This window comes from Uranotaenia lowii, chromosome 1 (assembly GCF_029784155.1).
Source record: "Uranotaenia lowii strain MFRU-FL chromosome 1, ASM2978415v1, whole genome shotgun sequence".
In the NCBI taxonomy this organism is placed as follows: Eukaryota; Metazoa; Arthropoda; class Insecta; order Diptera; family Culicidae; genus Uranotaenia; species Uranotaenia lowii.
In genome coordinates this window covers 198,525,259-198,542,758 of record NC_073691.1, presented here as the reverse complement: position 1 = coordinate 198,542,758, position 17,500 = coordinate 198,525,259, and the positions used below count along the sequence as shown (strand labels likewise).

General features: G+C 33.0%; 2 protein-coding genes across 2 annotated transcripts; one reads left to right on the top strand and one right to left on the bottom strand.

Annotated features, from left to right (window-relative positions):
• Window positions 1-3,587: 3,587 nt before the first annotated feature.
• Window positions 3,588-6,895, top strand: LOC129738285 (uncharacterized; the record flags this gene model as incomplete). Its single annotated transcript, XM_055729469.1, has 6 exons — window positions 3,588-3,738; window positions 4,516-4,869; window positions 5,010-5,505; window positions 5,571-5,732; window positions 5,793-6,106; window positions 6,170-6,895. Coding segments are annotated over 6 exons (2,166 nt in total), but the record flags the coding sequence as incomplete, so codon positions are not given.
• A 7,938-nt stretch (window positions 6,896-14,833) lies between these two features.
• On the bottom strand, window positions 14,834-15,696 carry LOC129739617 (glutathione S-transferase 1-like). Its single transcript, XM_055731097.1, has 2 exons — window positions 15,503-15,696; window positions 14,834-15,431 (listed from the first exon to the last, which is right to left on the bottom strand). The coding sequence occupies exons 1-2, from the start codon at window positions 15,635-15,637 to the stop codon at window positions 14,913-14,915; spliced, it is 654 nt and encodes a 217-aa protein (XP_055587072.1). The 5' UTR covers window positions 15,638-15,696; the 3' UTR covers window positions 14,834-14,912.
• Window positions 15,697-17,500: the final 1,804 nt, after the last annotated feature.

Genomic DNA, 17,500 nt, shown 5'->3' with positions numbered 1-17,500 from the left:
CATCCACTAATCCCATAAAAAAAATCACAATTTCTCAATGATAAACTACTTAAACTTCCAAAGTTTAATTTTCACCGCGAGAGCGAAAAACAAAAACACGCGTGATACCAACAAGCCATCGCCTACTTCCTTTTATTTTCAGCGCTAAAAACAAAAATTAGTTTTACAATCGAAATTCCCTATTTGATTCTAGACTTTGAGCAAACCTTTCTTGGTTCCACATTCAATGATGGTACCATCAACAGTTTCAATTGTTTGCCCCTCGCTTCAACTTCAATTATTATCAACGCGATCATATTCCTCCAGTTCCAGCAGCTTCGTTCATGTATCACCTCGGTAGAGGCTTCATCTTTACAAAGTGCAAAGGAATTTCGGGCGTGGGCGCCCTTTCTTCAAATTCGAATGGAACTCCAAGATCGACAGGGGTAACAACATCAACGGGAATGAGAAAACTATTAAGGGAAACTAAAGGAAGAAGTAAACCAAAACACGGGCAACCGGCCAACGCAAAACGGATGAGGTCTATCGCTACAAAACCATCCCTGGCTGAGAACCTCTTTCTTTCGCGTTATCCGTCTTGGCGTCCTTCATTCGTTGCCAGTTCCATTTAGGGTGGTTCGGGTTCAAAGTTCTGATTCTAAATTTTGATTTTGAGTCTGAATTCGGATTATGAATTCTGAAATTTGAATTCTGAATGTCATTTTTGTAGTTTTTGTAATTTTAGTAATTTTTGTAATTTTTGTAATTTTTGTAATTTTTGTAATTTTTGTAATTTTTGTAATTTTTGTAATTTTTGTAATTTTTGTAATTTTTGTAATTTTTGTAATATTTGTAATTTTTGTCATTTTTGTAATTTTTGTCATTTTTGTAATATTTGTCATATTTTTCATTTTTGTCGTTTTCGTATTTTTTGTCATTTTTGTCATGTTTGTCATTTTTGTCATTTTTGTCATTTTTGTCATTTTTGTCATTTTTGTCATTTTTGTCATTTTTGTCATTTTTGTCATTTTTGTCATTTTTGTCATTTTTGTCATTTTTGTCATTTTTGTCATTTTTGTCATTTTTGTCATTTTTGTCATTTTTGTCATTTTTGTCATTTTTGTCATTTTTGTCATTTTTGTCATTTTTGTCATTTTTGTCATTTTTGTAATTTTTTTTCTTTTTATTCATTTTTGTCATTTTTGTCATTTTTGTCATTTTTGTCATTTTTGTCATTTTTGTCATTTTTGTCATTTTTGTCATTTTTGTCATTTTTGTCATTTTTGTCATTTTTGTCATTTTTGTCATTTTTGTCTGTTTTTTCGTCATTTTTCAGCATTTTTATCTGATTTTTGTCATTTTTGTCTGATTTTTGTTTGATTTTTGTTTGATTTTTGTCTGATTGTTGTCTGATTTTTGTCTGATTTTTGTCTGATTTTTGTCTGATTTTTGTCTGATTTTTGTCTGATTTTTGTCTGATTTTTGTCTGATTTTTGTCATTTTTGTCATTTTTGTCATTTTTGTCATTTTTGTCATTTTTATCATTTTTATCATTTTTGTCATTTTTGTCACTTTGTCATTTTTGTCATTTTTGTCATTTTTGTCATTTTTGTCATTTTTGTCATTTTTGTCATTTTTGTCATTTTTGTCATTTTTGTCATTTTTGTCATTTTTGTCATTTTTGTCATTTTTGTCATTTTTGTCATTTTTGTCATTTTTGTCATTTTTGTCATTTTTGTCATTTTTGTCATTTTTGTCATTTTTGTCATTTTTGTCATTTTTGTCATTTTTGTCATTTTTGTCATTTTTGTCATTTTTGTCATTTTTGTCATTTTTGTCATTTTTGTCATTCTTGTCATTTTTGTCATTTTTGTCATTCTTGTCATTTTTGTCATTTTGGTAATTTTTGTCATTTTTGTCTTTTTTGTCATTTTTGTCATTTTTGTCATTTTTGTCATTTTTGTCATTTTTGTCATTTTTGTCATTTTTGTCATTTTTGTCATTTTTGTCATTTTTGTCATTTTTGTCATTTTTGTCATTTTTGTCATTTTTGTCATTTTTGTCATTTTTGTCATTTTTGTCATTTTTGTCATTTTTGTCATTTTTGTCATTTTTGTCATTTTTGTCATTTTTGTCATTTTTGTCATTTTTGTCATTTTTGTCATTTTTGTCATTTTTGTCATTTTTGTCATTTTTGTCATTTTTGTCATTTTTGTCATTTTTGTCATTTTTGTCACTTTTGTCATTTTTGTCATTTTTGTCATTTTTGTCATTTTTGTCATTTTTGTCATTTTTGTCATTTTTGTCATTTTTGTCATTTTTGTCATTTTTGTCATTTTTGTCATTTTTGTCATTTTTGTCATTTTTGTCATTTTTGTCATTTTTGTCATTTTTGTCATTTTTGTAATTTTTGTCATTTTTGTAATTTTTGTCATTTTTGTCATTTTTGTCATTTTTGTCATTTTTGTCATTTTTGTCATTTTTGTCATTTTTGTCATTTTTGTCATTTTTGTCATTTTTGTCATTTTTGTCATTTTTGTCATTTTTGTCATTTTTGTCATTTTTGTCATTTTTGTAATTTTTGTAATTCTTGTAATTTTTGTGATTTTTGTCATTTTTGTCATTTTGGTGATTTTTGTCATTTTTGTCATTTTTGTCATTTTTGTCATTTTTGTCATTTTTGTCATTTTTGTCATTTTTGTCATTTTTGTGATTTTTGTGATTTTTGTCATTTTTGTCATTTTTGTCATTTTTGTCATTTTTGTCATTTTTGTCATTTTTGTCATTTTTGTCATTTTTGTCATTTTTGTCATTTTTGTCATTTTTGTCATTTTTGTCATTTTTGTCATTTTTGTCATTTTTGTCATTTTTGTCATTTTTGTCATTTTTGTCATTTTTGTCATTTTTGTCATTTTTGTCATTTTTGTCATTTTTGTCATTTTTGTCATTTTTGTCATTTTTGTCATTTTTGTCATTTTTGTCATTTTTGTCATTTTTGTCATTTTTGTCATTTTTGTCATTTTTGTCATTTTTGACATTTTTGTCATTTTTGTCATTTTTGTCATTTTTGTCACTTTAGTCTTTTTTGTCGTTTTTCTTATTTTTGTTATTTAATTATGGATCTTTATTTTGAATTCTGATTCTGAATTCTGGTTCTGAATTCTGATTCATACGCGTTTGAAAAACAATTAAAAAAAGTAAAAATAAACTTACCTGTACGCATCGAACCACCTTAACAAGTCAAAGATGCCAAGTACCGAGAGCTCTACACCGCGCCTGGAAACTTAACAATCAGATCAGAAACTTGTGTGGCAGCAAAAATTGAAAAGACCAAGAAAGTTCACATTGCTCCGATCGTTTTCGAAGGCTTGCCCTCGGGCCGCCTCACGATACACACACGTGGTTGCTCTCCTCGCCCGGCATGTTTGTTTTCCGAGAAATGAGCCCAGCTTTTAAGAGTTTTCAACTGACGACTCCCAAGCATGTGTCGCACCGGGTTTGGAGGTTAAGATATCTATGGGGATTTGCTGGAGCGTTGGCGACGGCCTGCTAACGAAAATAAATAATCGCTGTACAAAGATCTGTGTCGCTGGGTACTCCTGAATTGAAATGAGACAGGGAAAAAAAAATTAAACTCATATTCGGTTGAGACAAGTCGTGGGCGCACAGATCAATTCCTGAACTCAGGCAATGCTATCTGTTCCCGAGACATCTACGACAATGACAGCGAGTTTCCGAGAGTTGGGTTCACGGTAGACAGTTGAGTTAACTTACATTCTAATTCAAACAATCTTACCGCGCCGTGCGTGGTGCGCAAGACTGATGAGTTACATTTATCCTGGCATACATTTTTTTTGTGGAAGATACATTTTCCCATCCCCCTGCTTTTGGTTTGAACTTGTTAGCACTCCGTTTGATATTTACCTTTGACGGGTGAATTGTGCCCTCTGCTGTATAGGAAATCCTATCCTATGACAACTTCTGTACTGTTACACGCATCTTGAAACACCCAGGACGCGGTGCAGAAGTTCGTTCACACCTTCCGCCTTTTGTTGTCAAAGATATTAACACGCTTGGAAGAGACCGGCTTTGAGCGTAACTAATTCCGATGTTTTTACCTTCTGTTGATTTTTCGATTGAAAAGAAAGGCCAACGGTGCGGCGTCGTCGCCGAATAATCGTTGGATCGTCGGATGATAGACCCTATTGTTCAATGCAAATCAATTCGATCAGAACGACGAGGTGGCGTCTCTTTTCCCTTTGAGATGCCAACTAACAGCCATCGTCGTAGATCGCAGTCAGCCATGATGCAAAGACCCCAACACGTGAGCCGCGTTCAACCGTTGAATTATTCGACACACTCTTTGAGCAAAAAATCCATCCCTAGCATGCCTTGCATTGTATTGACATCGCACCGCAGCCGGGCTCATATTTCACTGAAACCCACCCACAACAAACAGACTATATTGTTTACTAAATGCTACGCCACATGACACATTAATCAAACCGTTTCTTCTCCGTTCTTTTTCTCTTCCAGCGACGGGCTGCTACTTCCCGATCGAGTACCAGGGCGAGTACACCACCCAGAACACCGTCACCGATGGATCGGTCCGGTACAGCCGGATCAACATCACCGAAAGTGCGATCCCGCTGTGGGGTTCCTGCCACCGGAGGCACGACAACAACGTGGTGCTGGTCACCGGGCCCGAGGAAGCGACCTGCTATCGCTGCTTCCACCTGAAGCTGGTGTCCAAGAACGTGCTGCGGGTCCTCACGCGGGACAGGGACTACATCAGCAAGTGTCACACCAACGAGGAGAAGGCGCTGGCTTCCTGTCTGCGCGATGACAGCCTGCAGGACGAGGAGAAAAATACGGAAATCATTCTTTACAGTAAGTATTCTTGTTATATCTAACTATTTTGTCCTGATGCAAAGGTCGTGATTAAAATAACTCAAATTTTTGTTGGAATTTTTGTTAGATTTTTAAATCATGAATTTGGTGTAAAAAAATCCATTTCTTATATCTTTCAGAATTTCGGGAGTGGAACGGTGAAGAAGTTCGGCAAGAGTACTGTCCAATCCACGGTCGTTACAAGTTGACCTACAACATTGACAACGGGACCGAGGACCAGGTGGAGTGTGAAACGCAGGATTCCGAAGTTGACAATTGTCCCTCCGGGTCGGCGCTTAATTTACGCTTCCGTAACTGCGCCTTTCGGGATCAGGAGGTCACCTTCGAGTGTCTGGGCCATTGGCGAGGTTTGCGAAATCAAAACTATCTGGCCCTGGTGAACACCAACAATGATGCACGGTTGGGACCCAAGTATAGGTGCGCCACCTGGATCGAGAATCCAAAAAGTGGAGAGGTGGAAATTTCGTTCAGCAAAGACTCCACCTGTCGATCGATCAACAAGTATCATCGAAATCCACACGTGTACGGCAATGGAATAACCAATGATTACCATAGCGAGGTGATCTCGTTGAAGCCAATTCCACAGGAATTCGGGCAGATAACGCAGCATTGCAAGTAAGTTTGTTAAAATGATAATTTTATCTGGTCAGAGATCGTTAACGAATTTTCGATCATTTCAGTTTTCCAAACTGGTTAATCGGCAAGTGGGAGCACGTCATCGTCAGTCAAAACCAGCTCATCTACAAGGACCACACTTCGTTCAAGACCTACACGATGAAATGCGTCAAGAACCACACCAATAGCGATTCGGATAAATACATCGTCTACAGTCGCACACAATGGTACGTCATCATCCGACCTTTCAAGCGTACACAAATGTCTAACCAATCTTTCAATTCTAGTGGCGAGGAGAAGTATCAGTGTCTCAAAATTCAACGCCGAGATGAAAACGTTTTCGAGTTCCAAATCAGCACACGTTCGGAACCGAACTACACCAGTACGATCTGCAACGAGTTCTACTTCAACGAGGATCGATGGCTTACCCAGGGACGGCTAGATAGCAACAGTATCGTTTCACCGTGCCCCATTGTTGGTGAGTTTTCCGGTCTCATCCCTGACGACGAGGGGCTTTGTGCGAAACTTTCGTCCGAATGTGGCTCGCCAGACATCATGTACTATCAGATATCGGCCTGCGGCTTCGACGAAGTCTATGAAGGTAAGTTCAATCGAGAAAAACCACCATTTCTACTGACACACTAACCTTTTCGTTATATTTTAGAACGGGAATACCGATGCCTAGGGCAGTGGACTCACCGAAACATCGTCTACACCTACACGCAACGTCGAGATGTGGGAACCTACGAGTGTTTCGTCGGAACGATGCTATCCGATCGACAGATCTTCATCAAGGAAGCCGGTGAACACTGCCAGCGAGATGTGAACCCTCATCGGTTTGGCATGGAACTGAACAAGGTGGCTCACTGCACCGTGCCGGAACCCTTCAAGCCAACGAGCCGGCCAACGCACAAATACTCCGAAGTGCCAACGTTACGACCACCGGCCACACCAAACCACAATCCAACCAGCTATCAGATCAACACCAGCAAAAACATCAACAACCGTCAGCCTCCAGTCTCGGTGGTGGTGACCAACTCGAGTCCCTCGGCACCAGTGGTCACCACCGGACAGAGTAACACCCAGTACACCGTGACGTCGTCGTCTTCGTCGTCAGCATCCTCGAACCGGCACCAGCCCGAGAAACCCCAGTCAGCAGCGCCGGAACCGCAGGCCCCAACCAAGGTGCTGCGACCCGGGTCGGCTGGTGCCGGTTCCGCGAATGCCGGATCCGGGTCCGGCTCAGCCGCCCCAAGGCCGGCAATCAGCAGCAGTTTGCTGCTTGTACAGTCCACAGTAGTCCTCGTATTTATTATTGTTAGCAACTCCTATCTGTGTTATTTTAGGTTGTAAAAAATTTAGGCGTTAAACAAATTTTATTTAAAATGAAAAATATACATAAAAAAAATTGTACATCGTTCAGGGTCTCCCCGGAGAATATCACCGGCCTTTCTTGTTATTTAGGTACTACAAAATGACAATTTCTTTCTGAATTTAAATTTAGCTCGACCTTGTCTTCTTTTAAATGTGGCTAAATTTCAATCCGAGAGGGTTCATGTCACCTGGACCTTGGCAGACTATTCGTTGGTTTCAGTAATAACACAATATCGAAAATGCACTTAAAGACTGTATCGAAAACTCTTTAATTTGCCCAAGTCGGTTTATTGAATGTCAGTATGATCAGAAACGATATCATGATTAACATAAATCAAAACATTATTTTCTAAAGAATGATCGCACTTTTGATGAAATGGCTTCCATTAGGTTCTGCACAGTAGCTTTTGGGCATTTTCTTGAATGCTGCCCTCCAATTTTTTTCTCGAATTCTGCCATACTTTGAGAAGCTGCCCCCTTCTTTCTAAAGATCCTCTTTATAATCGCTCAGTATCGTTCAATCGGTCGGAGATTTGGACCAATTGGTGGATTGATGTTTTTATCGACGATTTGGATGTTATTGTCTGAAAGCCACTGCAGTACAGGCTTGGCGTAATCTGCAGATGCCAAATCCGGCCGAAAGAGAGGACAATCATTCATCTTGAGCATTTATTGTACATTTGTGAAGAAAATACGTGACCACAGGTACGTATTTGCCATACTAGAACTTCTGCCCAAATTAATCCATCGCAATCGTGCATTCGGCATCATTCGGCTACTCGTCCGTCGATTTCGTGTAGAACTGTTGCCCGGGAAGCGTTACTGAATCCAGATGCACCTGTTGCTGTTTTCCAGAATCCGTTCGTAAAATTTCCGTGCCCTAGTTTTTGCTCGGTTGCTGATTGTTGCTCGACTGATTTCTTAGGTACCTACCTTTTGCTTCTTGTACGTCTTCAAGGAGTTCGATGATATTTTTCACGCTTGTGTGGTGTACTTTTATCCGTTTTGCAATTAAGCTGTAGGTAATACCCTTTTCAGTGCACCAAGTGTGCAGAATTTCTTTCTAAAGTTTCAAGATCAATACGAACCATAGCGAAGATAAAAAAAACCGAACAAATTTATAGGTCGATTCACGCACGGCCTGACCTCACTGTTTTTGACATTTCGCGATTCCTGTTTTGATTCCTTATTTTCCAAATCTGCACGCTGATGAAGCAAAGCAAACATTTGGATCCTCATTTAATTTTCATTCACACGGTTTTAGCAATAGTTCTCAGCTCAATTTTGGGATGGAAAAAATTAAAAAGGAAATGATTGAGTTGTTGAGAAATTAGATGTTTTTAAACATCAAAATGAAAAATAAAGCATTTTGTTTCCCAGACAACCAGAAGTCGTATTTTCTTTTACAGATTACATCGTATAGAATGTTATTTATACTCATTTTCGTATATCTGCACCTACAATGTGCGATCCATGCATATTCTTTATCGTATTTAAAAGAATTGCATGATTTTATTACGACAAGAAGAGAGACTCGTATTTATTTACATATGAACTCGACCTTTGTGTACGACAATTCGCAAAAAATCCGTGAAACGACCGATCAGCCGTGACTGAGAGATTTTGTCGTGCTATTCATAAAATAATTCGAAATAAAAAACGCATATAACTGAATTGATTCGTAATAATGTGCATGCAATCGTATACCTTTGCAAATTAATTCGCATGTCTGATTTTCGTAAAACGTATTTGTTGGCAATCGTAAAAGAATACAAAAAAGTTCAATAAAATTGTTTATGATAATGGGACATCGATAATTGGAATCGTATTAAAGGAGGCTTCAAAATGTTGGTCTATTTTTAGATCATCGATGACGTGTTCTACGATTTAAAAGAATTAAGTTATAGAAATATACGATTTGCTTTGGTTTAATGCCTTTGAAGCAAATCCTCTTGAATTTATATATTCCAGATAGCGTCGAGGAACCATCATGAGCTGCAGATCGTATGGTCAGGGGATCAAGTCCAGGTACTAACAATAACTTCATAAACGTTGATAAAAATCAGCAATCAGGCAAAAAACGCATTTCTTTGAAATAATCTTATTTTTATTATTTTTGGGGATGAATAAACCAATTGGTTTAAAGTACAAAAAAAAAATAATCTTATTTTTATTCAACTGACGGAAAATTAGAGCCCTGCACTCAAGTCGCAAAAGACGACCTAATTATTCGTCAAATTTTCCATATTGTTACGAAAAATGTCGTATATTACAACCTCAATCATCTATATGATGATGTAAATTGTCATAGTAAATTCCAAAAAGAATCAGGGTAGTCGTAAATGATGCGCATGTCAAGTCATGCAAATCGTAATTTAATACAATCCAAATCAAGAATATGTTTGCTAATGTACCTATATGGCCTCCAAAATGATACGTATATACTGGTTTTGCTACATTATTTACGATATGTTTACACGTATATTTGCACGTATATTTGCGTTGCAAATTCGAAATACCCACGAAATGGTTGTCTGGGTTGTTAATCCAGCTGAAAACACAATTACAGTTTTCTGTCTAAATAACACAAGATACGCCCTGACAATCGATACATTGTGATATTCGATGGGATTTTTGGTTTCAAGTAGAAGCGCTGCCCCAGAATACTCAATGCAAAGTCGGATGGCCCAGAACATAAGTTGAAAAAAGGGTTTAAAAAAACATGTTCAAAATTTCAATAAACAAACCTCCTTTTCAATTTTTTTGAGAATTTTCAACTTGCTATTCATTCCCGGAGAAATAACTTATAAAACCAAAAAATGCTCTAAATGTAGTTCACAAAATTGACCTGGTTTTTATAACTATCCTCAAACTGAGTTTTGAGTTAAATTTCTTGACCGTGCAGCTACACGAAAAAGTTCGCCGCACCCCATTTCTCGTTCGTAAAATTTTGTAAACAGGACACGCGAACTGTCACCACAAAAGGGAGCTACGTCATCGTGAATCGACCCATTGCACCACACTTTTAAAGCATGTGAACAAACTTTTGTTTGCATGCACACAGAAAAAAGTTCACCCATTTTTGAGTAAACTAGTTTTAAAAGTTACTAAACTTTTCGATACAGTTCTTAGTGTAAGGTTGTCATCCGTTTAGCAAAAGCCCGCAAATTTCTAAAATGCTGTCATTTTTGTCATTCTTTGTCATTTTTGTCATTTTTGTCATTTTTGTCATTTTTGTAATTTTTGTCATTTTTGTCATTTTGGCCATTTTTGTCATTTTTGTCATTTTTGTCAATTTTGTCAATTTTGTCATTTTTGTCATTTTTGTCATTTTTGTCATTTTTGTCATTTTTGTCATTTTTGTCATTTTTGTCATTTTTGTCATTTTTGTCATTTTTGTCATTTTTGTCATTTTTGTCATTTTTGTCATTTTTGTCATTTTTGTCATTTTTGTCATTTTTGTCATTTTTGTCATTTTTGTCATTTTTGTCATTTTTGTCATTTTTGTCATTTTTGTCATTTTTGTCATTTTTGTCATTTTTGTCATTTTTGTCATTTTTGTCATTTTTGTCATTTTTGTCATTTTTGTCATTTTTGTAATTTTTGTATTTTTTGTGATTTTTGTAATTTTTGTAATTTTTGTAATTTTTGTAATTTTTGTAATTTTTGTAATTTTTGTAATTTTTGTAATTTTTGTAATTTTTGTAATTTTTGTAATTTTTGTCATTTTTGTCATTTTTGTCATTTTTGTCATTTTTGTCATTTTTGTAATTTTTGTAATTTTTGTAATTTTTGTAATTTTTGTAATTTTTGTAATTTTTGTAATTTTTGTAATTATTGTCATTTTTGTCATTTTTGTCATTTTTGTCATTTTTGTCATTTTTGTCATTTTTGTCATTTTTGTCATTTTTGTCATTTTTGTCATTTTTGTAATTTTTGTAATTTTTGTCATTTTTGTTATTTTTGTCATTTTTGTCATTTTTGTCATTTTTGTCATTTTTGTCATTTTTGTCATTTTTGTCATTTTTGTCATTTTTGTCATTTTTGTCATTTTTGTCATTTTTGTCATTTTTGTCATTTTTGTCATTTTTGTCATTTTTGTCATTTTTGTCATTTTTGTCATTTTTGTCATTTTTGTCATTTTTGTCATTTTTGTCATTTTTGTCATTTTTGTCATTTTTGTCATTTTTGTCATTTTTGTCATTTTTGTCATTTTTGTCATTTTTGTCATTTTTGTCATTTTTGTCATTTTTGTCATTTTTGTTATTTTTGTCATTTTTGTCATTTTTGTCATTTTTGTCATTTTTGTCATTTTTGTCATTTTTGTCATTTTTATCATTTTTGTCATTTTTGTCATTTTTGTCATTTTTGTCATTTTTGTCATTTTTGTCATTTTTGTCATTTTTGTCATTTTTGTCATTTTTGTCATTTTTGTCATTTTTGTCATTTTTGTCATTTTTGTCATTTTTGTCATTTTTGTCATTTTTGTCATTTTTGTCATTTTTGTCATTTTTGTCATTTTTGTCATTTTTGTCATTTTTGTCATTTTTGTCATTTTTGTCATTTTTGTCATTTTTGTCATTTTTGTCATTTTTGTCATTTTTGTCATTTTTGTCATTTTTGTCATTTTTGTCATTTTTGTCATTTTTGTCATTTTTGTCATTTTTGTCATTTTTGTCATTTTTGTTATTTTTGTCATTTTGTCAGTTTTGTCATTTTTGTCATTTTTGTCATTTTTGTCATTTTTGTCATTTTTGTCATTTTTGTCATTTTTGTCATTTTTGTCATTTTTGTCATTTTTGTCATTTTTGTCATTTTTGTCATTTTTGTCATTTTTGTCATTTTTGTCATTTTTGTCATTTTTGTCATTTTTGTCATTTTTGTCATTTTTGTCATTTTTGTCATTTTTGTCATTTTTGTCATTTTTGTCATTTTTGTCATTTTTGTCATTTTTGTCATTTTTGTCATTTTTGTCATTTTTGTCATTTTTGTCATTTTTGTCATTTTTGTCATTTTTGTCATTTTTGTCATTTTTGTCATTTTTGTCATTTTTGTCATTTTTGTCATTTTTGTCATTTTTGTCATTTTTGTCATTTTTGTCATTTTTGTCATTTTTGTCATTTTTGTCATTTTTGTCATTTTTGTCATTTTTGTCATTTTTGTCATTTTTGTCATTTTTGTCATTTTTGTCATTTTTGTCATTTTTGTCATTTTTGTCATTTTTGTCATTTTTGTCATTTTTGTCATTTTTGTCATTTTTGTCATTTTTGTCATTTTTGTCATTTTTGTCATTTTTGTCATTTTTGTCATTTTTGTCATTTTTGTCATTTTTGTCATTTTTGTCATTTTTGTCATTTTTGTCATTTTTGTCATTTTTGTCATTTTTGTCATTTTTGTCATTTTTGTCATTTTTGTCATTTTTGTCATTTTTGTCATTTTTGTCATTTTTGTCATTTTTGTCATTTTTGTCATTTTTGTCATTTTTGTAATTTTTGTAATTTTTGTAATTTTTGTAATTTTTGTAATTTTTGTAATTTTTGTAATTTTTGTATTTTTTGTAATTTATGTAATTTTTGTATTTTTTGTGATTTTTGTAATTTTTGTAATTTTGTAGTTTTTGTAATTTTTGTAATTTTTGTAATTTTTGTAATTTTTGTAATTTTTGTAATTTTTGTAATTTTTGTAATTTTTGTAATTTTTGTAATTTTTGTAATTTTTGTAATTTTTGTAATTTTTGTAATTTTTGTAATTATTGTAATTTTTGTAATTATTGTAATTTTTAAAATTTTTAAAATTTTTGTAATTTTGTAATTTTTGTAATTTTTGTTATTTTTGTAACTTTTGTAATTTTTGTAATTTTTGTAATTTTTGTCATTTTTGTCATTTTTGTCATTTTTGTCATTTTTGTCATTTTTGTCATTTTTGTCATTTTTGTCATTTTTGTCATTTTTGTCATTTTTGTCATTTTTGTCATTTTTGTCATTTTTGTCATTTTTGTCATTTTTGTCATTTTTGTCATTTTTGTCATTTTTGTCATTTTTGTCATTTTTGTCATTTTTGTCATTTTTGTCATTTTTGTCATTTTTGTCATTTTTGTCATTTTTGTCATTTTTGTCATTTTTGTCATTTTTGTCATTTTTGTCATTTTTGTCATTTTTGTCATTTTTGTCATTTTTGTCATTTTTGTCATTTTTGTCATTTTTGTCATTTTTGTCATTTTTGTCATTTTTGTCATTTTTGTCATTTTTGTCATTTTTGTCATTTTTGTCATTTTTGTCATTTTTGTCATTTTTGTCATTTTTGTCATTTTTGTCATTTTTGTCATTTTTGTTATTTTTGTCATTTTTGTCATTTTTGTCATTTTTGTCATTTTTGTCATTTTTGTCATTTTTGTCATTTTTGTCATTTTTGTCATTTTTGTCATTTTTGTCATTTTTGTCATTTTTGTCATTTTTGTCATTTTTGTCATTTTTGTCATTTTTGTCATTTTTGTCATTTTTGTCATTTTTGTCATTTTTGTCATTTTTGTCATTTCTGTCATTTTTGTCATTTTTGTCATTTTTGTCATTTTTGTCATTTTTGTTATTTTTGTCATTTTTGTCATTTTTGTCATTTTTGTAATTTTTGTAATTTTTGTCATTTTTGTCATTTTTGTCATTTTTGTCATTTTTGTCATTTTTGTCATTTTTGTCATTTTTGTCATTTTTGTCATTTTTGTCATTTTTGTCATTTTTGTCATTTTTGTCATTTTTGTCATTTTTGTCATTTTTGTCATTTTTGTCAATTTTGTCATTTTTGTCATTTTTGTCATTTTTGTCATTTTTGTCATTTTTGTCATTTTTGTCATTTTTGTCATTTTTGTCATTTTTGTCATTTTTGTCATTTTTGTCATTTTTGTCATTTTTGTCATTTTTGTCTTTTTTGTCATTTTTGTCATTTTTGTCATTTTTGTCATTTTTGTCATTTTTGTCATTTTTGAAATTTTTGTAATTTTTGTCATTTTTGTCATTTTTGTCATTTTTGTCATTCTTGTCATTTTTGTCATTTTTGTCATTTTTGTCATTTTTGTCATTTTTGTCATTTTTGTCATTTTTGTCATTTTTGTCATTTTTGTCATTTTTGTCATTTTTGTCATTTTTGTCATTTTTGTCATTTTTGTCATTTTTGTCATTTTTGTAATTTTTGTCATTTTTGTCATTTTTGTCATTTTTGTCATTTTTGTCATTTTTGTCATTTTTGTCATTTTTGTCATTTTTGTCATTTTTGTCATTTTTGTCATTTTTGTCATTTTTGTCATTTTTGTCATTTTTGTCATTTTTGTCATTTTTGTCATTTTTGTCATTTTTGTCATTTTTGTCATTTTTGTCTTTTTTGTCATTTTTGTCATTTTTGTCATTTTTGTCATTTTTGTCATTTTTGTCATTTTTGTCATTTTTGTCATTTTTGAAATTTTTGTAATTTTTGTCATTTTTGTCATTTTTGTCATTTTTGTCATTCTTGTCATTTTTGTCATTTTTGTCATTTTTGTCATTTTTGTCATTTTTGTCATTTTTGTCATTTTTGTCATTTTTGTCATTTTTGTCATTTTTGTCATTTTTGTCATTTTTGTCATTTTTGTCATTTTTGTCATTTTTGTCATTTTTGTCATTTTTGTCATTTTTGTCATTTTTGTCATTTTTGTCATTTTTGTCATTTTTGTAATTTTTGTCATTTTTGTCATTTTTGTCATTTTTGTCATTTTTGTCATTTTTGTCATTTTTGTCATTTTTGTCATTTTTGTCATTTTTGTCATTTTTGTCATTTTTGTCATTTTTGTCATTTTTGTCATTTATGTTTTTTTCGACATTCTTGTCATTTTTGTTGTTTTTGTCAGTTTTGTTATTTTTAGCATTTTCGGATGACACTGATTCGGATTCATTAGACTCAACTGTATGCGCAATGGTTTTCCAATGGGCGGCGTTTATTTGATCTTCAACAAACAACTCTTATTACTTGAACCCAAAATGCTTCCGTTTGCATTGATTCACAAATCATTAGTGCTGTTTTGGTGCTTCGAGAAACTTCTTAAACTCCTCGAGGGCGTTATCCATGAACTCGGACTTCATCCCGACCAGTTCCTGTTTGCAGGCTGCGTACCATTCCTGGACCTTCGGATACGGACTCAGATCGAACTTCAACATCTCCATGCAGAACACGCTGACGGCCAGAGGAATATCGGCAATCGTAATGCTATCGCCCACCGCGAAGCGTCCTCGGCTGAGATAAGCGCTGAGAAAACCCAAGGCTTCGTTCAGCTTGGTACGGTTTTCTTCGCTCGGTTCGGTTTTGGTGGTCCAAATCGGTGTGCCGAAAGCGTAGAATCGACGATACAAGGTGTCCAGATCGAAACTCAAACGGTGGTGAATTTGGGCGCGCACTTTCTTATCCCGCGGGTACAGCGGATGTTCGTCAGATCCGGAATGGGCATCCGCCAGATACGTTAGGATAGCGTGGGATTCACTAAGCGTAAACTCCCCATCGACAAGCGTTGGGACCGAGTGTTGAGGATTGAGCTGCAATTTTACTCTTTAATGATCAAACTATATCCTTATTCCATGCGTGCATTAATCGAACTTAAACCTACCTTTAGGAAATCTTCCTTAAGATGTTCGCCGGCAAACATATCCACCTTCTTCAGATTGATAGGCAAATCCAACTGTTTGGCCAAGAGGATGACAGACCAACAGGGCGGGGAAATCGGATGGTAGTACAGGTCCATGGCTTCCAGAAAAAAAAGACGTCTTCTCGGGCGAAACTGCGTAGTCACACTGTGCCTAACGAATCTATATTTCTACTTCATGAGTCCACCACCATGCCTGTCCGTATTTAAGCCGGATCAGTTTGTGTTGGTTCCCATATGTCAACGTTAGGCTGACGAAATTGTGCCGAAATACTGAGTGATTTCATTTCGATTCAATATTTGATCGAATATTTCCCTAAAAAAGTAATCGGATAATCGAATAATTATCTGATTTCGAAACGTTATCTTTCATGATAATTACAGCGTGAGTGCGACATTCAGTGTCATACATATGGGACGACAAATAACACCGCTGGTAATAATTTTCACACTAGCTATGGATACATGAATTAATAATGGTAATAATGTTTGTCCTCCATCTTCCCAACTTTCCGTATTGATTAATTCCCAGAACTATGTATTCATAAGTCGAAAGTACAAAGAATGGCGTGCTACCATATTGATGATTAGAACTTCGATTTATTTTCATACATGGACATATTTTTTCGGGTGGCTTACGTATACAATGACTGGTCAAATTACTGTTCAAATTCAGATCCAGCTTCGTAGGTAGGTACATAAACCTATACACAGGTATGTCAGGTTGAATCAACTTTCTGCTACTATCATAAGAGAATCGTTCGTTATGTAGAGACGTAAATTTCGATGGCACTTGACATTCGAGTGTTCGCTCATTCAATCGGCGAGCTCCTTTTCATAACGTGTTCAGGTGGTAATCTTTACATAGAATCATTTGATTTCACTATTGATAAATATTACACTAGGGAACAGCATTTTTGGTGTCATCATTTGCCAAATTTTGTCTTCAGCTTGGAAATTTTGCCAACTAATCCTTAAAAAAAAATTTTCTGTACCGTAATCCGATGATGTTTGTGTCGATTTTCTGATTGCAAATTATGAATTATTAACTTCTAGGAATAAATAGAAAATTGAAGAAAACTTAGCTGCGTGCTTCCATGTTTCCATCAAGATTCTTCCGGGTAATCGACCGTATCGAAGATAACTGGTTCTTGACCTTGGACATCCAACTACAGGACTGCTTTTTCCAATTTACATTCAATTCCATATCGAAAATGAAAATAACAATTTATGATTTTGACACGAGATGAAACATTTTTCACGTCCTTCCAATCCAACGCCTGCTTCACTTTCCATCATAACTGATGAACCAACAAACCTACATGAAAACAAAAAACGGATTTTGAATCTTATTAGAGCAAGTTCACAAGTGTTGGGAAAAAGTGATAGAAATTTTGACACTTTTAGCACATTTTGAAAATTTTGCCATGCAAAACATTTTCAAGATCTGTGGCCTTCAAGTTTTTTAACAACACGTGTTGTAGTTCCCCATGCTGTGATGCAAAAATAGCAATATTTCTATCACATACGGCTGAAATAGAAACAGTGCTGTAAAAAAAAAATACAACGCCCCAAGATCTTGAAAACATTTTTGCATAGTAAAATACACAAAATGTCAAAATTTCTACCACTTTTTCCTAACACCAGTGTACTTGCTCTTACTATCCTCCATTCTATCAAGGATTCGAATTTTGCCTACATATTATACCTTTCAGAAAATCAATTCTACAATTTTTTAGTAATTTAAATAGAAAACATTACAACTATTTTTGACACCACTGAAGAAAGTCTTGGAGTATTTGTTGAGACCGCAAAACGAATGGACTAACAGTTTGAGAAATATATAAGATAAATTTGAGTTCAAATTTTTTAAAAATTTCGTAAGAAAACTTCTATTACTTATTCTTCAGAAGTCGCAGTTTTGGAGTAAGTTGATCATTGAATAAAAATCTTTAATTTCCA

Excerpts from the sequence above, each read along its gene's own strand:
- LOC129739617 (XM_055731097.1), bottom strand. The coding sequence starts at position 15,637 with ATGGACCTGTACTACCATCCGATTTCCCCGCCCTGTTGGTCTGTCATC. Across the intron at positions 15,432-15,502 it reads TTAAGGAAGATTTCCTAAAG|CTCAATCCTCAACACTCGGT; the intron begins GTAGGTTTAAGT and ends GTAAAATTGCAG.